Here is a 25,196-nt window from a genome sequence, read left to right as displayed (position 1 = left end):
TTTGTTTTTACCGCCCTGAACAGTTTGGTATTTCAGCAAACTTGGGTTCCGCACTCCTAACTCTAGATCAGTGGATTATGGAGAGAAGAGCTGGAAAAAATTTTACTGATCTTTTTACCATCCACCTCTTTTTTTTCCTTTAATTTTTTGTGTTAAAACCTGGTCCTGAAGAAAGGCTCCAAATATCTCCCGTACTTTTGCCTGTCCTTGGAACTTGGTCGAAAATGTGGTCTTTCTTTTGCTAGTTGCCAGGACAGAACAGTAGAGAGTAAGCAGTGTGCTGCAGGCTATACACAGGAAACCCAAAGAATTCACTATTTTCATTTTGAATTGTCTACTGACTCTATGTGCTCAGTAGATTATGCTTGTTTCATGATGTCCACTTGTAAACTTATTGCAGGCAGCAGTTGTCTTGCAGTGTCTAGTATATTATACGACATATAACGTTAGCCTTACCATCTGGTCAAGCGCTACTGACAACTGTTTTACAAATGTGGCTGCAGCCACCCTGTAGGGAGTTAAGACAGTTTGTCTCATGGTGTCTACTTGTAATCTGATGGTGGCCACTGTAATTGTAAGTCACCATTCTGCTGCTTGAATTGGTTTTGCAGCTGTGAATTTAGAAAGTATTTTCATTTTAATTACACTTTTCTGTCGTATTCTATTATGAAGATGTATTTTAGTATAATTTGTTGTTGTGAACCGTCCTAGGAAATATTTGTGGGAAGGGTGATATACAAGTATCTTTTGAATAAATAATCTCAAGTCACCAGGTGAGGTGATGGTAGTTTTCAGTGCAAGATGTTGTGGCTTTGTTCTACCTAGGTAGTGGTTGTGTGATAAGCCAATAGTTTCTCAAATTCCAATATAGACAAGACAACAAAGACATAAAGAAGTATGGCTGAAGAAGGTGTCCATAGTTCCTTACCTACTGTATATATTCCAACATGCCACACTCATGACAAGGACTTTGAAGATGTAAAAGAGTTCAAAAGGGAATGATTTGGGAATACTGGAAAATTGAGATCTTTCTAAAGAGGCCACACTTTTCTTGGACTTCCTGGTTCCTGGTCAGAACAGTAATATAATACGCTTAATAATTTCCTATTGGGTGTGCGATTATCCAATTGTGAGTGATTACTTTGAATCACTGTAGACTTGAGCCCCAAGTCAAATACAGTCACATGCCACAATGCATACAAAACGTGAGACAGTATTTGGGGATTCGTGTTCCCATTGTTACTGCAATGTGGATTAAAATCTATGCCCACATATTTTATATTTGAATGTGCGCAGCAATGTACATGCACATCCAGATGCTCATGTACATATATACACACAAGTTCCTTACAAAGTAAGGGAACCTGGAACCCATGTGGAGAAGCTGCTTCCAAATATTTATCTTCCTTGCTGGATCAGGAAATTAATGCTGATCTCACATCAGCTTTAATTTTTAGCTCATGTCCCATGACAATCAAAAGTGTGTGTTCACAATCATGGCTTAAAATGATTTCTAAAAGTATTTTGCAGCATCTGCCATTTTTATGCTGTCCCAAACAATTCTAAATTTGTTCTTGATGGTGGTGATTCAGATTAACATACACATTTTATTTAAGGCAATGTGCCTACTGCCATTGGTTTTTAATGAGGTTTAAGCATGTTTAGCCTTCTCCAGTGTGAGCTGTATAAGTTCAAGGGCAAAGGACACTTACTTACTTTGGTGATCAAGAGAAATAAGCGCTATCTATTGATTTAAACGTTGACTATTCTACTGAATGTACAGCTACAAATTAATTTTGTCCCATAAGTAATTAATGTAGCAGACTTCTGATTGTGAAATTGTTTATATTCTATCCCTCTTATTAAGGACATCCTGATTTGGTTGTGCAAAATTCATGGTTAGATTTTATCTGGTCTTTATTGAGCATTCATTTTGATTTATTTGTGCGGTGTTTGTATGTCTTCCCGTTAGACATTCGTTTATCCTACACTTTTCAATGCATTTCCCCATCACTTTCAAAACTGCAAAAGGTCTGATTCTTTTCAAAAGTGTTGTTGAGCTAGGGCAACTTTAAATGAGCAAATCTAAAGTTCTGGTATGCTGTTGAATCCTTCCCCCCAAATAGTGACAGTCTGGAGGCACCCTTAATCTTGTCTATATATGGCTAGTTGAAATGTCCACATAAGATGAAATGGTACACTACATTTGATGTTTTTAGAGGGTTTTTTCCTTCTTAAATATGACTTGTCTTAAACTCCCTCTGGGCATCTGTGGTGAGTAACGCAGAAATCTCTGCACTTATTGTCCAACAGCATAAAAGGTACGATGTTGCCTTGATCTGACCTCTTAAAACAATGCCTCATTTAATTTACTGTCTCATAGGAATGAGATACAGCTTATCAATGTAACTTTCCATTCAGTCCCATTTAAAGAGTTTTTGACATTCTTGCATCTGTAATCACAGACTGCTTCTGAAAGGCCTAGTCTATCAACACACCCAAGCTACAGTGTCCATAGCAGCATATACGAGAAATATCGATCAGTTGGTTAGAAGCTATGATAAGCCTCTCTCTCTCTCTCTCTCTCTCTCTCTGTTATATGGGTTTGCGTATGCCTGCTGTGAACTTGGAAAAAGCATTGGTAGCATCAATACAATAACGTTCCTGTCTGTTAGGACCAATAAATAAGCCATAATCTTTGAGTTTTACATTGAGGACCCTTGCACGGTTTTGCTGTTGCAACAGACCAACCTAATCCACCTTTTATAGATAACGTTTTTGTACAAATGGACCACAGCTTGAAAAGAACCCAACTGTTTTGAAAGTGTGTGTGTGGAGGGAGGGGGAAGAGTGAGAGAGTGTGTGTGTAAGAGTGTGTTGCTGAGCCAGTAACAAGTGTCAGCATCTCCTAAAGAAGTTATTTGTTGAGATATTTGTGTCTCCTCTGTATACTGGCTGGGGCAACTTAAAGTAACAAGCAGTGTAGCCATCGCATGTTATCTAAGTGTGTTCCGGACCATTTATAAACCCTCTGCCCACTTTTATTTTCCTTTAGTGATATATTTGTGTTCGCCTTTATGCAGCAGGAGTAGCACAATATCATCTCACATAAAGGTTGGGAGAAAGTGCTATGCTTTTTTTTTAGGGGGATCCCCTGCTGTAAAGAAATAGCTATACTGACAATGACTTTTAGAAGCTGGGCTGAATGAGCACCCTAGGGCATGCCTTGCACAGTGGGAAAATCTAGAATGGAATATTTCAAACTAAAGGGTTCTAAAATGGCTGTACATGTTAGTATAGCTATTTTTCAAGCTATTTTAAAATAGTGCTGGAAGAATGCTTTAGCACTGCAATAGCACAGTGGGATAGCACTTCAATGGAACATATTTTCAGATAAGTGTGTATAGGATTGTAGCCTAAAAATTTACAAAATGGTGTGGTCATGGTGTGTGCGGGGTGTAAGAATCTTCACTCAAAGGCCAGTATGAGTGCCAATATGCTACTGGTCCAGGTTCAAGGCTTTTGTGTTAATATATGAAATTCTGAACAATTCTTGTCCAGGGTACCTTAAGGATTGCCTAAGTCTTTTTATCTCAGCTCAGTCACTTACATCACCCAGAGGAATGGTGCTAGTTGTCCCACCCACTCCATGTAACAGAGGCCCAACTGGTCTCAGCTATAAGTTGGGCATTAGTGTTGTCGGTCCCATGTTATGAAGTACCCTTCCAGCAGAAATTTGGCATGTATCTTCACTTTTGACTTCCAGGCATCTTGCTACTTGAGCTAGAATAAAAAAACTGATAAGATTCTACTTGATTAAGAGCTCCTGCTCAGAATATGTAGAGCATTTAAGAGCACATATAGCTTTTTTTAGGTTTGCTGCTAGTGATGTGTCAAATACGAATGGGTTAGAATTCGTGGCACTCCCACAGTTGCATTGCCCACAGTATGCCCAATTGCATTAAATGCTGGCAGCATGAAGAATAACATTTTCCCATTGCCAAAATATTGCTGCTTGAGTGGGAAGAAAGTATGATATCCCCAGAAAAGATGCGTCCCGAACAGAATGCATTTCACAATGAGTAGCAGCAGCACATATCAACAAGGTGTAGGGTACCTGTGGTCATCCAGATGTTGTTAGACTCCAAATCCCATCTGTCCAACCAGCATGGCTAATGGTCAGGGATGATGGGTGTTGTAATCCACCACTATATGGAGGGCCAAAGATTAGCCACCCTTCATATAGACCAGGAGTGGGGAACTTTTTCTGGCTGGAGGGCCAGATCTTTATCTCCCTGGCAGGCCAAAGCTGACAGCCCTGATTTTCAGGACTTCAGAGCAAACCTGAAGGCACAATCCCGTCTGCCCAGGATTGGAGTGTGCCTTCAAATGTCCCACCACTCCAGCGCAGAGAAGTATAGAGGGGATTGAAGATGCTGTCCGATAGGCCTATCAGAACAGACCTTCAACCCCTCCCCCGTGCTTCTACTAAACACTTCTGTAATTGGAAGAAGGGTGGAGAGGATTGAAGGCACACTCTGACTGGCCTGTCAGCTGAATAGCAGATGGAAGTGCACCTTTAAACACCTGTCCTCACTAGTCATGTCAGCTGGTGGGCGTGGTTTGGGACCCCTGCCCATCTTGGCTGGTGAAGACTGGCAGGGCTGTAACCACCGGCTGGGCCAAGGAGGTAATAAATGCCTCCTTGAGAGAGGGCGTAGTCCCTGGCAGTCTCAAGGAGGCAGTAGTAAGACCTCTTTTAAAGAAACCTTCTTTGGACCCAGATGTGTTGAACAACTATAGACCGGTGGCGAATGTCCCTTTTTTGGGCAAGGTTTTGGAGCAGGTGGTCGCTGGCCAGCTCCAGGCGCTCTTGGATGAAACCGATTATCTGGATCCGTTTCAATCCGGTTTTAGGTCCGGTTTTGGCACTGAAACAGCCTTGGTCGCCCTGTATGATGACCTTTGTCGGGAGAGGGACAGGGGGAGTGTGACTCTGTTGATTCTCCTTGATCTCTCAGCGGCGTTTGATACCATCGACCATGGTATCCTTCTGGGGAGGCTCGCGGAGTTGGGAGTTGGGGGCACTGCTTGGCAGTGGCTCCGCTCCTACTTAGCGGATCGTCGCCAGAAGGTAGTGCTTGGGGAACATTGCTCGACACCCTGGACTCTCCATTGTGGAGTCCCTCAGGGGTCGGTTTTGTCCCCTATGCTCTTTAACATCTACATGCAGCCTCTGGGTGCGGTCATCAGGAGTTTTGGAGTGCGTTGCCATCAGTACGCTGATGACACGCAGCTCTACTTCTCCTTTTCACCTTCTTCAGGTGACGCTGTTGATGTGCTGAACCGTTGCCTGACCGCGATAATGGACTGGATGAGAGCTAATAAACTGAAACTCAATCCAGACAAGACTGAGACACTGTTAGTGAGCTCTTTCCCTGCCCAGATGGTGGATGTTTCTCCTGTTCTAGATGGGGTTACACTCCCCTTGAAGGAACAGGTTCGTAGTTTGGGGGTCCTTTTTGACCCTTCCTTGTCGCTTGAGGCTCAAGTGGCCTCGGTGGCACGGAACACGTTCTATCATCTTCGCTTAGTAGCCCAACTACACCCCTATCTGGACAGTGATGATCTCGCCTCAGTTGTTCACGCTCTGGTAACTTCTAGACTGGATTACTGTAATGTGCTCTACGTTGGGCTGCCCTTGAAGACTGTTTGGAAACTTCAGCTAGTGCAAAATGCGGCAGCCAGGTTGCTGACGAGGACCAATCGGTCCGCGCATATAACACCTGTCCTGGCTCGCTTGCACTGGCTACCTATTTGTTTCCGAGCCAGATTCAAGGTGCTGGTTTTGACCTATAAAGCCTCACACGGTGTGGGACCGCAATACCTTGTGGAACGCCTCTCCCGCTATGAACCTACCCGCTCACTTCGTTCAGTATCTAAGGCCCTCCACCGGGTACCAACTCACCAGGATGCCCGGAGGATTGTTACTAGATCTAGGGCCTTTTCTGTGGTGGCCCCCGAACTGTGGAACAGCCTACCGGAGGAGATACGCCTGGCGCCTACGGTTCTTTCTTTTAGGCGCCAGGTTAAGACCTGGTTATACTCCCAGGCATTTTAATGTTCAATGTTTTTATGTTTAATGTTTTAGTTTAATTTTGTTGCTTTTTATTACTGATTTTATTCTAATATTGTATTTTAATCTTGTTTTGTACACCGCCCAGAGAGCTATCAGCTATGGGCGGTTTAGAAATGAAATAAATAAATAAATAAATGGCTTCAGGGGCCAAATTGGACCCCTTGGAGGGCCATGATCTGCCCAGAGGCTGGAGGTTCCCCACCCCTAATAAAGACTGATAATCTACAGGGGGGAACCTGGTGGTTTTTTGGAGGGGGGAAATAGGGCTTCAAAGACAGGCCTTTCTTAGCTACTTTATATACCAGCACTCCGTTATATGTCTTTGCATACAGGGTATTGTTGCATTACCCTTTCTGTTAAACATGGCTGGGATTTTTCAATGCACACACATTCTCTTTAATCAAAAACTGGATCAATTTTTATTCTCTTTATTCCATTAACTTTATCAGGGCATACTGGTATGAAGCGTCAAAAGAATTTAAATATTTCAGTTTGCATTTGTTTTATCAGAACTAGAGGCAAGCACTTTTTAAGTACAGTGAGCTTTCAAGTTACACTATTGGAGCTTGTTCCAACATAATGCCAAGCTATCTCTACAGAAATAGACCTTCAGGGAGGTGTGGGTACCCTCTACTGCCTTTCATGCAGAGTAATTCCCTATCTCTTTTCCCGGTTTGAGGCAAATCATTTGTTAATTGCAAACCATAGAATTCATGGTTCCATTTGCTCTGCAATCTGGTCTTGGACACTAGGACTAAACTGTGTTCCAATTCTGGTCCGCAGATGAATCGCAAAGAATAGTTTGCGAGTTTGGACAAAATGACAAATGGTTTGTCTTAAAGAAAGGAGGGAGGGAATGGATCTTTGTGTGTGGGGGGGGGCAAGGCTCATTTTTATACCGCCAAACCATGCTTTGGCATTATGTCTGAACCAGCCCTAAGGGTACAACCACAAATGAAAATCTTTGTTGCCATTTTGCACTGTGCTTTAATATTGTTTTAACCATAGAATACTATACAGTTTTACAGGGAAGCATTTTGCACAGCAGTTACTAATTTAAGTTTATCATGGCCGTTAAATAATGAAGGAAATAACTGATTCTCCCTTCTAGGCTGTTTTTATGATGATGTGAAGCCAGTTCATCATCTTGCAGATATACCTGCTTTTTTGTTTGTAAGCTCAAGCTTGCTATATATATGTTATTAGTGAAATAGGTTGATGTTTAGGGTGTAAAGGGTAAATCTGCTTGAAGACATTTTGCTGCCTGAGGCGGACAAGATGACTCCCTCGCTCCCCTTCCATGTACAGAAGCTGGCACTGGCAATGGAACAGCATCCTTCACCACATCTGAAGGCATCAGGCTAGCTTAGGGTGCTCCAGCCAGACCATATGACAGAGTTCTGTCTTGCTGCTTTGCAATAAAAATCCTGAAAGATGGCATATAAATGAATAAATGTAAATAGAGATTTCTAGATGAGGGCTATTATCTTTTGTGCAAAAGCTATATTGCAGTTCATTGACTGTTTGGATATGCCCTTTTATTCATCAGGAATGTGAGGTGATATCACTGCTGTCCAAAGTACAGTACTTTGGATTGATCCTAGGATTTGGAGTGATTGGTGGTGAAGGAATGCTATAATGAAATATATGAAAGGGATAGAGCAATAACATTTTTTTCAAAGGTAGAATAATGTAGATATATAGATTTATGCAAAATACAAGACTACTGGCTATAGGAACAGTAAATGTTGAAAAAGAAATCACACTCTTTGTGTTGGCTGTGATAGTCAGAAATGAGCAAAGGAATACAAATGGCACCTGCCTGTAAACTGGATTAAAGTTGTTTTGAAGTCCAACACAAGAGCTTAAGTGTGTGCTGGATTGTGGCCAGGATCCTTGGTATACTTCATGGCCATAACAGCAATATGACTCATGAGATCTAGCTTCTTGCACAGTGTCTGATATACCCAATGGATATCTGAGAACCATTTTAAAATGGACAGGTTTTTACTCTCATTGCTATACAAAAGAAGATAGCAGAAACTGACTTCATATGTTTAAGTCTAATACCCCAATCTGGTTTTGTCTTGGGATGCAGAATAGCAGTGCCCTTTTATACATAGACTAGCCTTCTGGATCAGGCCAATGGCCCATCCATCTAGTCCAGCATCCTGTTCTTACAGTAGCCAGCCAGATGCCTATGGGAAGCCTACAAGCAGCACATGAACACAAGAGCACTCTCTCCATCTGCAGTTTCCAGTAACTGGTATTTAGAAACACACTGCCTCCGAACATGGAGGAAAAGCATAGTCATAGTGGCTAGTAGCCATTGATAGCCATATCTTCCATGAATTTGTCTGTTATGTGTGTGTGTTATGTGCCTTCAAGTCAATTACGACTTAAGGTGACCTTATGAATCAGTGACCTCCAGTAGCATCTGTTGTAAGCCACCTTGTTCAGATCTTGTAAGTTCAGGTATGGGGCTTTCTTTATGGAATCAATCCCTCTTTTGTTTGGTCTTCCTATTTTTCTACTCCCTTCTGTTTTTCCCAGACAGCTGTTATAGCACAGTGGGGAGGAGAGCCTGTCTGGGAGTCCAGAGTCTGTGAGCTCAAATCCTGCTCGTGTCTCCTGGGTGTCAAAGGCCAGCTAAAGATCACCCCACAGTTAGTGGCTCAGGGGTTACATGCCCTGCCACCTGTGCAGCCATGGGCAAGCTGCATAGTCCCAAGGAGCCCAGTTGCCCCCCAGCTGGCAGTTGTGGACAAGGAAGGGGCTGGCTTGTGCAGCTGTGGCAATCTGAGCAGGCCCTAGCCAGCTGGGGAGGACTAGCCTCAGAGGGGGGCTATGGTAACCCCCCTCTGAATATCGCTTACCATGAAATCCCTATTCATGAAGGCAGTCCATTTCCATTTCCATTTTTCTGTTTTTCCAAGCATTTGTGTCCTTTCTAATGAATCATGTCTTCTCATTATGTGTCCAAAGTATGATAACCTCAGTTTCATCGTTTTAGCTTCTAGCAATAGTTCTGGTTTAATTTGTTCTAACACCCAATTATTTGTCTTTTTTGCAGTCCATGGTATTCGCAAAACTCTCCTCCAATACCACATTTCAAATGAACTGATTTTTCTCTTATCCACTTTTTTCACTGTCCAACTTTCACATCCATACATAGAGATCGGGAATACCATGGTGTGAATGATCCTGACTTTAGTGTTCAGTGATACATCTTTGCATTTGAGGATCTTTTCTAGTTCTTTCACTGGCCTCACCAGTTCTAGCCGCCTTCCGATTTCTTGACTATTGTCTCCATTTTGGTTAATGACTGTGCCATGATACTGATAACCTTGACAAGTTCAATGTCCTCGTTATAAACTTTGAAGTTACATAAATTTTCTGTTATTACTTTAGTCTTTTTGATGTTCAGCTTTAGTCCTGCTTTTGTGCTTTCCTCTGTAAATTTTATCAGCATCTATTTCAGATAATTACTGGTTTCTGCCAGTAGTATGGTATCGTCTGCATATCTTAAATTATTGATATTTCTTCCTCCAGTTTTCACACCTCCTTCATTTTGGTCCAATCTCACTTTCCGTATGATATGTTCTGCATATAAATTAAACCAATAGGGTGATAAAATACACCCCTGTCTCACACCCTTTCTGATGGGGAACCAGTCAGTTTCTCCATATTCTGTCCTTACGGTAGCCTCTTGCCCAGAGTATAGGTTGCGTGTCAGGACAATCAGATGTCTTTTAAAGCATTCCATAGTTTTTCGTGATCTACACCATCAAAGGCTTTGCTGTAATCTATAAAGCACAGGGTGATTTCCTTCTGAAATTCCTTGGTCTGTTCCATTATCCAACGTATGTTTGCGATATGATCTCTGGTACCTCTTCCCTTTCTAAATCCAGCTTGGACATCTGGCATTTCTCGCTCCATATATTAATTTGTCTAATCCTCTTTTAAAGCCAACAAAGTTGATGGCTCTTTATATTTTTAGTGATGTACTCTTCCAATTCTTTTTTAGCATTCCTTCTTTGACTCTGCTAGTTAACCATGCTGGCATCCTCGTGGCCCTGGTGGTACCTTTCCTGATCTGCAGTATACAATCCAGTTGAGCTTTTAATATTGTGTTTTTAAACAACTCCCAAGTATTTTGGAGTGATCTAACCCTCTTGACTTTGCCTTTCAATTTTCTTTTTACCAATCCCCTCCTTTTTGGGAAGTTTCCTCTTTTGAAGTTAAATGTGACTGTGTTGGATTTTCTTAGCAATTGGCCATTTACATGTATGTTTAATTAATATATACTGCTGTTCCCAGTTGGTTCAACAACACCTAAATCTCGCACCAGGGTCTGTGTCCCACTGAAGATTAAGTCCAGTGTCGCTGTCCCTCTGGTCAGTTCCATTATCAACTGTTCTAGGGCACAGTCATTTAGGGTATCTAGAAATTTTATCTCTTTGTTGTGACTAGAACACATATGCACTTGCTTGGACATGTAGACTCGATTGTAAGGAATTATGAGCATATTGACCACACAGCTTGAAGTGGATGGTTGTGTGGTGAGGACTGGAGCATGTGTACCTCCAGAAAATACCCTTTCTGCATGCCTAGACTAGGTGGAAGCCGCATTAATGGGAGCAGGGATAAAGGGCTGACCTCTCAATAAGGAATCAGCGAAAGCTCCTACCATAGGACACAACATGAGATGCTTTCCCCTCTGACTGAAACCCATGTAAAAAAGGTGCTCAGATTAAAATGGAGACAACACACAATTTTTGAAGAGAGTTGAAAATAGTTTAACCGGTGTATGTACATTTCTTCTGTTCTACTTCAGTTAAACATATTTTTTCAGGTTTTTAAAACCTGTTTACTAGAGGCGAAAATTAGATGAGTATTCACACAATAAGCACTGATCTTACTTTCACCAAGGTTTTACTTAGTCCCCATTAATTCATTACCTTTTCTGCAACACCTTCTGCCTCCCTCTCTGCTGGACTTCATACAAACACAATGAAGATTATAGGAAGCTTGGAATGCTATGATAACAAAATAAAGCAGCTAATGACCATGTTCTATTTATTTTATTTATTTATTTAATTTAATTTATATACCGCCCTAAGCCCGAAGGCTCTCTGGGCGGTGTACAAAAGATAAAACAAGCACAGTGTATAAATACAATAAATACAATAAATCAAGAAACAAAAACAGAGCAGAAAGAAGATCTTGTTCAGCAGACTATGTCTACCAAGTGCCCCAGACACAAGTGATGCAATCTATATTGCATTTAGAGAACATAAATTCATTATAGAGTAGGGAATATGCTGTATTTTGCCTGCTACCACAATGCAGTGATTTGGGTAACTTCTCAGAAAATTTTATATTCCTGTACCAAACTTGTACAGAATGTATGAGAAATAATAGTACATTGATTTCTCAAAATAATTGATCACGTGGATGGGCCCAGAATTAAGCTACATAGTAAGAGGAGCTTGCAGGCACAAAATTCGTTAGTAAATCAGCATTCATTATATGAAATATTTGGGAAAAGACTCTGCAAATTTGTGTCTTTTGCAAGAAGTTCTTGGTTGTATCTTAATGCTGCAGAACCTAGGATCCATGTGTAGAAGCAAACCTGCAGTCCCTCCCTTTTTTCCCCTTCCCAGATGGTTGGGTTTGTGCTTAACAGCTCCTGTGTGTAAGCAAAAGGAGCAGCACTTCCTTCTTCAGTTTCTCCCTGATCAGGTACAGGAATGTTTGTCCAGCAGACAAAAGGCAGCATATTATGCATACTAAGAGGGACCCAGCCCAATCATAGCATGGTTTATGAATAGGAGGAGGAAATAATGAAATGAAATTGTGTGCCAGTTCCACTACTACTCTGGTGGTTCTTTTCAGAATAATTCTGGCTATGACAGTGCAAACAAAAGCAATAACAGATGTATAGGATTAGGCTGCATGTATTTGGATACAAGGCCAAGTGAGTTCAGTGGGACTTAACTCCCTACCCTAGTAATGCATAGGATTGCAATCTTAGGTTCCTTTTGTTTAAACAGAAGCTGGTTGATGCTCCATAAGCAGCCAACCATTCAGTTTCAACCTGCTAAATTTCATACACATAACTTTAACAGCTGCAGCAATGTTAATAAACCAGTTATGCTTATTTAGAGTTTTTCTGACAAACCTGGCAGCAGTTAGCGGCACTTTAACAACTGTGTTTGCATCTGCTAAAGTTATTGCCACTTCTGGCAGAACATTGGTAGTAATCATCTATTCATTGTGTATATAATCGGGCTGGTCTCCTACCAGTAGTGAACACTTTTGATAATGGAAGTGCTCACGTGAATTGGAGTTCGCTGATGTCCTGCCAGCAGTAGCATTACCTTTAGTAGAGGTGCATATTGATGCCCACTCTTATGCCAACAGTGGTGGTCAAGAGGCATTGTGTGTTGAGAGAGCCTCCAGCTTAGTACAACAGGCAATTAGAGCCCTTAAAGTGGAGCTTGAATCTCTGATTGCTTATAACACCCCTTCCCAAAAAAAGTCTCTAAGTTACATGATGTACTCTTAAATGAGACAGCCAATACCTGATTAATAACAGCATGGGGAAATTACTTGCAGTATACTATATCAGTTGGTAAGAAGAATGTGATGTGGAATAAACTCCCATTTAAATCTGCTAACATGAGGGAGACTACATTAAAGCTGGTACATAGATGGCACTTGTCATTTAAGATTACTTAAGATTGATAAAAGTATCTTACACAGATGGTGAAGAGGCTGTGGGTATGCTTTATAATTTATGATGTTTGTGTGTGCAACTGCAATCTTATATGGAAAACATGCAAAAAGAGGATTAATTGGTCATGAATGAAAATATGATCCATGTTGAGTACTGCTGGGCATTTCTGACAATGAGGATTATTATTCTTACAAAGACCTACTACCTGTTGTTCATTAGCATCTAAACTGGAGATCTCTAAGCATTGGAAAAGATACAGAATAACTATTTCTCAGTGGTATGCAAGAATGTGGAGGCTCACTCTCTTGGACAAACTGATGCATCAGCTTCATGTGCTTCATGGTATGATGACCCTTTCAGTATATGACAAAGAATGATCACTTTACTGAGTATTGGTTCCAGTTCATATAAAATGCTAACAGACATGCAACTATTTGCTTGGTCTCATACCACATTCTTGGAAAACAAAGGGTCCTGTGTTAGTCAGCTGGTTTAAAAGTTGATTGCTTTTCCTTTACTATGTAACTGAGAGAGCCAGTGTGGTGTAGTGGTTAAGGTGTTGGACTAGGACCTGGGAAGCCAGGGTTCAAATCCCCACACAGCCATGAAGCTCACTGGGTGACCTTGGGCCAGTCACTGCTTCTCAGCCTCAGAGGAAGGCAATGGTAAACCACCTCTGAATAGCGCTTACCACGAAAACCCTATTCATAGGGTCGCCATAAGTCGGAATCGACTTAAAGGCAGTACATTTACATTTTTTTATGTAACTCTGAAATGCTTAACAAAAACATAGTTTAAAACAAACAGACAAGGGAACCTCAAGATGTACACATGACCAGTGAATACAAAATACCACTAATGCTATCCTATTTTTATACATTAGCAGTATTTGGTTGCTTATTTGAGATTGTTCTCTCCATTTTTCTGTGGAGGTTGCTTCAATGCATTGCTTCTCCTAGCATTTCTTATGGGGTGTGTGTTATGAAGAGGGTTGTAGAATGTAATCAGTGTTAATGCCCTTATTCAAACCTTGTGCTGTTAATTAAGGACGAGTAGGGAATCTGGCATAGTTAATCTCTAACTACCATAGAGTTGTAGTTACAGTCATATATTGTGTTGATCTTGTCAATCTGCATGATAAATATTTATCTCTCTTCTATTCAATAAATTCATTGCAAACAGTCTTTTAGCAGCCATTCAGTGGTATGCATATCAAAAGTAAATTCAGCCAGGCAGGAAGTGTTGTCTCTGACCTTGGTGGGCATGAAAGTCTCGATTGCTGCTGTGCTTGCTGTAGAAATGTGGGTTGGATTGTGCATCATAGGAGTAGATGCAATTTAACTGGTATGCTTTGTTGCTAATTAAGTTCTCTGTCAATTTTTAGATTTATCATGTATGGACCTAGATCACTTCTACAGCCACACCATTTTGACTCAACAAGAATTGGTTAATCATTTGTTCTGCCCTTTGGATAATCGGAGCCTCCAGCTTCTTCAGTCTGCCTCAGACTTTAACATCCAGTGGAGCAAAAACTGTCATCCGCTTAACCTCACTGCCTTAGGCAGTCTGCACAGCACATTGCAGAACACAACTGCATACCTCACCTTCGAGCACCCAAATGCCAGTGATGCAGGCAACTACACCTGCACGCTCTACTTGAATGATCAGAGAAACGCCTCCTTCACTATCCAGCTGGTCATGGCAGGTGAGTGAAAGAAGTGGGGAAATTAATCACTGAGGCCTCCTGTTGGGCTCACCCCAGGAGAAGCCGTACTGCCTAGTGTTTCAAGACAGGACACTTGTCTATCATGAGTTGTTCATCAGGCACCAAGCAGCTGTGATGTATCTAACTCTGCAGGGCAGGATTTGTTCATTTAAACAACAGGTACTAATCATACCAAAAAAAAGTTATGACACTACATAGACCTTGAGGATCTGAGCCGATTTATCGAGTGCTATGATCCAAATGATACATTTTCAACCTGAAGTCTGCTGATATCTATGACTGGATGTGTGGCTGTTGCTTCTGAAAGTAGATGCCCTGTATGTTCACTTCCTCACTGCCTTCCAGAATTTAGCCATGCAAAATGTGTGACATGACACTATGGCATTGTGAGTTTCCCCACCTTATCCCATTTGTTTGGCTGCTGTTTGTGGTGGGGAAACTTGCAGCGTAATGATAATGCATCACATGTTTTGCCATACGAAAACGTACCAGAGGAGACGGGAAAGATGCAGTATGCTTGCTTTTGGCAGCCGCCATGTGCTGACCCCAACATTTAGTCCTAATTTCTTTGTCTGCTGAAGGGTGAGAATTACTAAAGTGGGTATCCTTTTGTGTCGGGAAAAATGACAGATATTGAGCTTTCTTTGAGCCTTTGCTCATTTTAGATGACATACAGGTGACATATAGAACTGTGCAAACAGATAAACCTGATGAACACTTTGCTGTTCTGGAAACACAATTTAGGAGGGAAAAAAGACTTTACATTTCAAAATGTGTAATAATGAGTGATAGAACCTAAAATATGGGAAGAGCAAGATAAGCTCACCCTATCCTCCCTTTGCTCCATGTGAATGTATTATTTCAAATGTCCATGTTGCAGTAGGATTTTCTTCTAATTACATTGTTCACTGTAGTTTCAGAATTACTTGCAGTTGAAGTTAGAAATAGCTGTGTTTAGAAAGTGGGGAAATACAGGGTTTTTTATTTGCTGAGAATGTACAGATTAACAGAATAGTTGGGACAGATGAGTATGCCTTTGCTTCCACTTTATCTTTTGTGGCACACTTAAACTAGAATGGACCACCGTTATGGAACACATTGTTATAATGTTAGAAATGTGTGTCAGCTTAAAATGGTCTGAGGAAGGACATATCCTATTTGAACTGAAATCCTGTACACACTTACCTAGGAGTAAGCCCCCTGGACGCTCTGTCTTATTTCTGAGCAGATGTGTATAGAATTGTACTCTTGGATTTTTTTAAAAAGCATACAATATTGTTTGATTAAGACAAGGATTGATGGTTTCTTTGAAAAATTCTGAAAGTTGTCCTGATTTGGCTAAGGACTGAATATGGGCTCTGAAATCATTTTGTGTGTGATATTGTCTCTTTTAAAATAAAAGTAAAGATTGGAAATGGATCTTGTCTGCACAGCACTACCTGCTAAAGGGGGAGCCTCCACGTTTTAAAAAATGACGGCCTGGTTCTCCTTTTGAGAACATAAGGGAAGTAATGAGACTTTATTTCTGGCTAAGAGAGATAATTTTGGGCTTAAACGAGAAAGGGAAATTAGCTACCTAAGACATACTCCAGTGTCTAATGCTATGTGACTTAACTGTTTTTGCACCATAAAATCCCTAGTCTATTTAGATTCTGAACTGTAGTTATTTTCCACAACAAAAAATGCAGAAAGGTCTTCCTTTAAAGCACACACACCCATTCTAAAAATGTGTGAAAGGCCAGGCTAAATTTAACGTGGATGAAAGAGCTAACACCATGAAAGATATAGGAAGAACAGCACGGTGTTGGACTCTGAACAGGCATTTGAGAATAATTAAAGTACTGGCATGAGGACTTGAAAAGTTAATAATTAATCCAGGATCTCATATTCAACTGTTGTTGTGCTCTGTAAACACCCCACCCTTTCTCCTGGACACTTCTTTATTGTGAAAAATGTCCTGCTTTTCAGATAACCTGAACATTGTGCCTTTCCCACTATAGTCCTTGTTGAGTTCCTCATTGTTTCCTCAAGTCAGATCAAAACTGCAGAATCAGTCTTGAGAGAGAGGTTATACTTAATAATTTGGCATTTTTTTTAAAGTGTTTTTAAATTTGTATATTTGTATATTTGTTTTTAATGTTTTTAATTGTTGTAAACCACCCAGAGAGCTTCGGCTATGGGGCGGTATACTGATGATGATGATGATGATTTTAACACTTAAGTCAGTTTCCTAAAACCTGGTTAATGAAGGCAGGCATCCTTGGCTAACCTATTGTGCCAATGCAAGAGTGGTTGTGTTTGGGTGCAGCCAGGTTACAGGACCAAGAGTGGCTTGACTTTTCTTGTTACATTAGCCAGATCTGAGCAACCACCGTAAGATTTGCAGAATGCAATATGGAAGGTCAGTGCTCTTATTCAAAACTCCCTTGTGGTGTGTTGTTTTTGTCTTCCCAACAGATCTTTGCAGTGTGCTTCCCAAGTTCCTTTATCCCTCCAGCAATCTGACTTTGCAGCGTGCTTTGGGAAGCCACTTAATGCTGAACTGCACTGTGCAGCTGCCCTTCAATAAAAGCTGTGATCTTAACCTGCACTGGATGAAAGATGACCAGTTGTTAGACAATGAGACCTATGCTTCTACTCATTGGTAAGAAAAGTTTCTATGTAAAATGGAGATTAAAGCTAAATTGGCTGAATAAACTAGAAACAACTGGAAGAAAATAGATTAAAATAATCTCTCCCAAACTCTGAAGATAATGGCAGACCTTCTTTAACGGCTTATCTAGACTATTAGCCTTATAGTTTTGTGGAATAGGGACAATAGTGTAATGTATGTAGTCAAATGAGACAGATTATCTTTGCTTCTACAGGGCTAGCTTTGTGGAATAGGATATTTGTTTCTTGTACTTCTTTAAAAGAAAAAGAAAAAAAAGGTAATTGTACACTTAAACCCTGGAAAAGGGGATTGTGAAAAAACCAAAAGAAATGGGTGGGTTTCCATAAAGTGAGACATTGCTGTGTGTCTTCAACGGGTGGGGTGGGGAGAGGGAGAAGACCCTTGCACTTATTTGCAGCTTTGCATGAGTACTCCCTTTATTTTAGTGTTGCATAGCAGGGGAGCAATCACCCCTGAAAGGGCTTAAAATTCACAGCATTGTGACGTGAGGTTAGACTGCTGTTGTGCTGCTCAATGTGAGAAAGAAATAAAGAAATCTTCCCTTCCTTCTTTGGCAATAGTACATTCTATTATATATAGTCCCACAACAGAAATACTTCTTTTATATGAGACATTAGGATCTACCACGACAACTAAGCAACCACAATTAATTCATTGCTGTAAAAGAACAAGAAAAATGATTATTTGGAAAGGTCCCAAACTTCTACTAAACAGTGTGAGTGAAATCATTTTAGTGGCTGAAAAGATTGCCAAAGGCTAACATGCTAAAATAGTGACAGTATTTCCAGGCAATAGATACTCAAATCGGATCTCTTGTTTCCAGCTCAAGGCCCATCCCTTATCCAGATTTAATGTCTTGTAAAATCCAAAAGAGTCATAGGGTGGAACCCCTCTGAATTTCCTTTCAATCCAGCTCTGGCTGAAAACCCCCTAGAGTTTGTTTGTAATCAATGCTAAGCAAAATATTTTTTGATCCCTAGGTACAGTGACAATGTATCAGAGATATTCCTCTCCAGCAGTTTGGAGGTGAATGTGACTACTGATGAAAATTACGGAGTTTTTGCCTGCTTGGTTAGAAACAGTACAGCAGTTTTCACGCTGCAAAAATCAGGTAGCACTTCTTTGGATTTTATACTGTGTGCATATGGGGGTCAGACTGGACACCCCAATAGAAGGTCATTATCTTTAGTAAATCATTAAAAAAAAGATTCTGCTAGTCATTACGGATTGTATTCAGTGTCATGCTAAGCAGATTGATCTTCCCCAGTGCTAAGTGTGTTCTGGGTTTTCCCCCAACCCTCCAGAGCAGGCTCAGGGATGGCATGGGGCCAGTATGGGGAGAGGAAAGGGGGAAAATCCCATTGCACTAGCACTAACCCTTGTGCTAGCGCATTTTAATTGAAAATCACCCTAACTATATTTCATTGTATTCCACATAGTAGAATTTCCACTAGTATTTCTGAAATGAGAGTAGAAGCAGACATAAATTTTTAGAGTAGTCAGGCCACTCTGAAAGTACCCTTACGTCATTCAATCCAAATGTAAATTTCCCTTCCAGATATGACCCCTGAAAACAAAAATAGATGTGTAAGATTGCAGATGAATGTGGCTGTGTTCAGCGTTGATTGACTGGAATCTGTGTGGTCCCAGCCCAGAGCAGATTTGCACTTTTATTAATGAGACAACAAACAGATAAGCATTAATGAAATACTGCAAATTCTTTTTAACTTTTTTATTGTAAAAAGAGCAGAGAGTCTGTCTGAAGTATGAGGGGAGGGGCAAATCTGACAACTGAACCTGCATTTGTTTTGCTATATTTGTCATTAAAATTGCAAAACTGGAAGAAGTTGGGCTTGCACTGCAGCTGAAGAATACATTGTGATTTATTTTATGTCTGCCTCCTCTTGAGACCCAGGTAGCCTAAGTGTTTTGGATTACATTTTCTAATTACAATCTAGAGATGATCTATGGCTCAGCATCACTTTCATTTCTCACTGGTGTGTGTATGGAATGCTAAGGGTGATTTCTTTTTTTTTTTTACAATAATTTTTATTCAAATTTTCATAAAACATACAAAACAAAATCATAAAACATTCAAAGACAAAAAACAAAACAAAACAAAAATGATTAAACAAAAAAAAAATAAAATGTTGACTTCCCATTTGTCGCAGATCAAATCAGTTATAGGTCTACAATATATAACAATCCTGTCTCTTAAATTATATTATAAAATCACTTTCCTCCAGTAGTTATCTTAATTAATCATCAAATCTCATAAACATTACTTTATTCTTTCCACAAAAAGTCAAAGAGAGGTTTCAGTTCTTTAAGAAATATATCTATCAATTTTTCTCCTAATAAACATGTCGATTAATCCATCTCGTTAATAATAATAATAATCTTATTGTCATAACCATAGTCCAAATAAACATATCGATTAATCCATCTCATCAAAATCTGTTAGGTCCAATAATTTCAATAGCCATTATTCCATTATCCCTATTAATTCCATCTTCCATCTTCAGTAGTCCTGTTAAGTCCAGTAATTTCAGTGTCCAATCTTCCATTATCAGTATTCCATAATAATCTTGCTGTCATAGCCATAGTCATATAATAAGAGTCTGATGGGAATTTCCTCTCTCCCAAATATTTTCTTGCCATCAATTCTGAATAAGTTGCTGAAATATTGTTGTAAAGTCATATCTCTGTTCTTCTTTTTTACAAAATGCACTGGTTCATCTCTTGAGAGTTTTTCCATTGTCACATGGCTGCTGTTAGTTCCATAGATTTTCTCTATATCAAGCTCCATCATGTCATTCCAGTCCAGAAGATTATCCAAGCCATTGATAACTTTATCTCTAATATCTTCATTAATTTCTTCAGAGATAACGTTAAATTCCAAACAGTAGATTTTGTTTCTAATATCCATAAACTCCAGATCTTTTTCCAATTCCACATTTGTTCCAATCTCCAGAGCTTGTATCTTCCCTTTATTTTTTCTTTTCTCATCTCTGATCTCATTCTCCTCTCTCACAGGATCCCCTATTTCTTTAAGCTCCTGCGTCATTTTGCTCAGTTCAATTTTCAGCTCCTTACTGCCCTGTCGCAGGGTTTGTTTCGTTATCTCAATCTCATCCATTATTTTCTGAAACATAATTACTTCCAGATTCTCAGCCACTTTCTTGATTGCCATTTTTTAAAACCACGAAAACAAAGCAAAACAAAAATAAAGAAGAACCACTTCTTATTTCAGCAACAATTGGGTTAATATTCCAGGATTGATGACATCACAGTATAAACAGAGCAGCCTGCCTTATCTCTCTATTTTCAAGAATACAAAACAAATTTAGTTCCCAGCATCAAAACAGTTAGCGTTGTCGTGAAGAAGCAGATTCGTCAAAATAAAATAGACCAAAAAGAGAATAGTCCCAGACAATATAATGTTCCTCGGAATAGAAATCCCTCTTCTGTGTATATCTTTAGAATGCACTTCCAGGACAGCTTTTTGCAATAGAAACAGAGATAAGCTGTTAATTTCGTGAATAACAGAGAAGAGTTATAACTCACCCAGAAGCTCTTTAAAGCTGATTAAATTGACAAATCTCTTTTTGCTGCAACAATTTAAACGAAGTAAAAAAAATAATAGAAAGAAGGGTGCTTGCCTGTTAGTCTGTTTTCTCTTTGAAGAAAAGATAAACGTTTCGCATTAAACAGATAGAGCTTGTTCGGAAGTCCGTCCGGCATTGCTGGCTGGACCTTTTCTCATAAATCAATGAAATCCAGTCCTCCCAACAAAAACAGGCTTTTGAGGTTGATCTCTACGTTTCTCCCTGCCCGGCAGAAATTTCATCAGTCAAAAAAAAAATGTTCTGACTGATTTATATCTGAATAAGCTTCTTTTGAGGTGGGAGCCCGTCTCAAAAGCAGGCACAAGCGAAGTCACCCTTCCCGGAAGTCCGGAATGCTAAGGGTGATTTCACATATTATATGTGTGTCCTGGAATAGCACACTCAGAAGTGTGTGTATATAAGGGAAACTACTGTCTTAGGTCATGATTATATTTGGGTGTTGAGAGTGTGGGTAGCATGGAACTGGCTATGGTTTGACCCATAATGAGTTTGGAGGTATGACAGTTTCACTATGAATTCAGCTTATTACGTAACCAACATTTTCCATTTTATGGTGCCACTGTTCAGTTCACCTTTAGCAAGTTTGCAAAGGCAGTCATCTTTGGAAGAAACACAATTTTGAACATGGATGATGACTTCAAAAGGCTGAAGTGTTGTATAACCCGCTGAGAATTTAGGAACTGCTTATCTCAGCCTGGCTTTCCTTCTCTTAGGTAGAAGCAAGAAGTATGCTTTTCTTATAGAAATCTCATTTTGTTAATTAGGGTAACTTACCTTAGCGCCTGTATGACAGACTAGAGTTTAACAGTGGAGTCAGAGTATTTGTTTTTATGCTGTATCTAGATTGTTTTTTTCTTTTTAAATAAGTTTGGCATGTTTTCTTTTGAAATTCAAGAGCTTTGGCTGAGCTTGTCTGAGCCTGGTATTAGATTTTAAAAGATGTTTGTGCTCTAATTGAAGGAGGGTGGCTAAACAGGACTCTAGATTAGATTTACCATGTCTCTAGAGGAATCTGATATAAAGACAGCCTTTAGTGCTGACAGTGTGACAAGAGATTGAGACTCCATGCTGGTTTTAGGGGCTCAGTTTACAAGAACAATTTTATGACAGTATCATCAGTCAGTTTGAGGACAGGAAATTGCCACATGGTGGCACCAGCAGACAACAGAAACTTTTCTGAGGTCTTCTATTTGTCACAGCCTCAAACTATTCTGCACTCCAATACAAATGTGTTTTAGGTTGCATCCAGGCAGCTCTGCTGTTTTGGCATGCCTGAACACTTAAAAACTCCTCCATCTAGACGTTCCTATAGGCTGATGGAGCAATTTGGAGATTAGAGCCTCAGTTTATTTTAAAGCAACATTCCACAAATGGCTCGGTTAATAGTATCTTTCCAGAGTGTTGTGCAAAATGTCTAAATGAACACGTCCATGTGCACACAGGAGAAGATTAAAATGGCACTGAAGTATATGAGTAATTTAGTTCGTGCACATTCTTCCTCCTAAGACCTTAGATTTACTTCTGCATATGTATCATGTGTATAATATAGAGATACAGCATTACCTCGCTATCATGCAGCTCACTGTGCCATATATTTGGATATACCATGGGTATGATGATATCCTTGAGGACAATACTGTATACAGTACTCTGGTTTTTATTACAACACAGAACCCCATAACACGAGTGCATCCTTTGTCCCCCAACCTCATTATAGTGAGGTTCTACTGTGCTAAAAAAAAGGGGGGGAATGACCTGCCAATATGGTGCTAGAATAATTTTGTCTTTTAGCTTCTGCTCATCTTTTCATCACCACAGTTGTTTGTTCTAATAGATAATTTTGTTCAAGAATGGCATGTCCCTCCCATTACTATTATAATTCAGTATATTTTGAGACCATAGAACCCAGCTCTTCTCTTCCCTTTTTCTCTACCATTTGTATGGCTGTTTTTTCACTTATTATTGTTTTAAATACCTCTTTCCATTACAGCAGAGACTGTTGGACATTTGGGTGCAGTGCTTGCTGCGCTTTTCATCGTGGCACTGCTTCTACTAATGGCTGTGATGTATGTGAAATGCCGTCTGAATGTGCTCCTCTGGTACAGGAACCATCATGCAGAACTGGAGATCAATGGTAAACCTTGGGCTGGAGAGTTGGCTATCACTTCTCCTCTTGCGAGATTTAAATGTCAAAGTCAGTCCCACCCAAACTGTGAGATAATCTCTTTGTTTTGGTTGATCTACACTGATCTTTAAAAGATCAGTTAATGCTATGCTGACAAAAATTATTTTGATATATTTCTCTTCTTGATACTTTTCCACAGATGGAAAGATCTATGATGCCTATGTGTCTTATGCTAACTCAATGGATGATAGAAAGTTTGTGAACTTCATAGTGAAGCCACAGCTGGAAAATCGTCATGGCTACAAGCTTTTCCTGGATGATAAAGACATTCTGCCCAATTCAGGTAAGGATTTGGTCCAATGCCCCATCTAATATTTATCTGAGGCAGTCAGACTTGCTATTGAATTCAGGCTGTAGATTAATAATCAGAAATTGATTAGTTGGCTGAAAGAAGCAAAACTTTGGTTTAACTTTCCCATTTGGCATCCAATTTATAATATGATAGCTTTATTAAATGTTGTGGTATCAAAATGAAATTTGGTACACTAATTCAGGACACTGCATTTTGAATTAGAATATCAACTCAATCCCTACACCCATTTTCAAACAGGCTGAATATTTATTTATTTATTATTGAATTTATATCCCTCCCTTCCTCCCAACAGGAGCCCAGGGCGGCAAACAAAGCGCTAAAAACACTTTAAAACATCATATGCAAATTACAGTGTTTCCATTGGACACTGAGCAGCAAGGTGAAAGTTGGTATACAATTTCAGGGCATTTCAAGTACAGTTCTATCCATTTACCTGTTTTCAAGGGGACCTGGAAAGATGTAAAACACAGCACAATGCTATATATCACAGATATCAGGATGCAAATTGATGTGTACATTCAGAAGACTATCTTGCTCTTCACGCAGGACCCCAGGTTGACTTCTGCATCTTTTTTCAAAGGGGAGGAAAATGCCACAAACATTGCAATGCAGTATCTGAAATGAAGCTCCTTAACACTGCACTTCACTAGTTAATTGGTGCAGAAGTGTGGCTATGAAAAACATATTTTGTCCCTCGCCAGTCCTTTTTGTGTGACTGAAGCACTTCCAAATACCTTGACTTTTAAACACCAATAACACTAAAGCTATGCAAAGTAGGAATTGAATATTTTATAGGCAGGTTCTTCTTGGTGCAAAGAACAAAGTATTCTCCTTAACCACACAGTTGTCCACAGTAAGGGTGCCATCTGTATATTATGTAGAATTATTCACAATCTCCCCCCCCAATATATGTTCAGCACCACTGTTGTGCTTTCCATACTTATTCAAAGTTTGTGACACGAAGTATTGCATATCTTGCATGATGTCACAGATACGCATTTCATAGAAATGGTTGGTTATTTTGTGTTGGCCTGCTGCCTCTCCCCATGCCTCTGTTTTCAGACTGATATTGCTTAGAGTTGACAATTTGACACGTGTGGTTTTTGGACACAACTTGTTCCTTCTTCCTCCGAAGAGCATAAGGTGTCGTACATGCATTTCCTAGGCAGTGCCCCATCCAGGCAGTTCACTGGGCCTGCGGTGTTTTGGTTTCAGTAGTACAACTATGTCATATGTCTTTGGACCAGTTGTCTTCAACAGTTTTTGCTTAATTAAACTTCTAAAAAAGTATGTAGCATTAGTATGCACAGGAATGCAAACATTCTGTACAAAACACTCGCCCATATTTCATACACCTCAGTTAGTGCTCTGGTTTCTACATACTCCTATATGGGCAAGCAGTGTAGCAGGCTGCATCAAAAAGCTATGTGAAATATTCCTCCAGCATGAGTTGATGATGGAAGAAGTAAGAGAGGATACACCTCCCCCAGGGAGGAGCTAGTCCCATGCTTCGGCTCACTATGGTGCAACTATCCGTAACTACCACAATACAGTGCAGCAGTCTAGCATTAATGTTTCTCAGCAGTTGTATTATATTTTTGAGTATATAGTGGTATGGAAATGGAATGAACCTAGTAAGCCATCACCAGCTGAGAGAAATGACATCTGTATTGTGCTTTATGTGTTGTATCTAATAATCAGTAATCCAACATCTTACACTTAAATTTTATACTTAAAATGTCCTGAGAGTTCCTTGCAGAAGCCATAGGTGCCCATATCAAAAGCCAA

General features: G+C 39.9%; 1 protein-coding gene across 4 annotated transcripts in view; it reads left to right on the top strand.

Moving 5' to 3' along the window:
* Positions 1–25,196, top strand: part of SIGIRR (single Ig and TIR domain containing) — a 55,005-nt gene that overhangs the window by 7,300 nt on the left and 22,509 nt on the right. For all 4 annotated transcript variants that reach the window (XM_061609896.1, XM_061609898.1, XM_061609897.1 and 1 more), the window contains 5 exons: positions 14,266–14,586; positions 17,065–17,251; positions 18,262–18,392; positions 22,901–23,044; positions 23,235–23,378. In XM_061609896.1, coding sequence (XP_061465880.1) covers positions 14,266–14,586; positions 17,065–17,251; positions 18,262–18,392; positions 22,901–23,044; positions 23,235–23,378 — 927 coding nt within the window. The remainder of the gene's footprint in view (positions 1–14,265; positions 14,587–17,064; positions 17,252–18,261; positions 18,393–22,900; positions 23,045–23,234; positions 23,379–25,196) is intronic.

The sequence above is a fragment of the Rhineura floridana genome, chromosome 2 (genome assembly GCF_030035675.1).
Source record: "Rhineura floridana isolate rRhiFlo1 chromosome 2, rRhiFlo1.hap2, whole genome shotgun sequence".
Classification (NCBI taxonomy): Eukaryota; Metazoa; Chordata; class Lepidosauria; order Squamata; family Rhineuridae; genus Rhineura; species Rhineura floridana.
The sequence above is the reverse complement of the archived record's forward strand: the minus strand, read 5'-3'. Positions and strand labels throughout refer to the sequence as shown.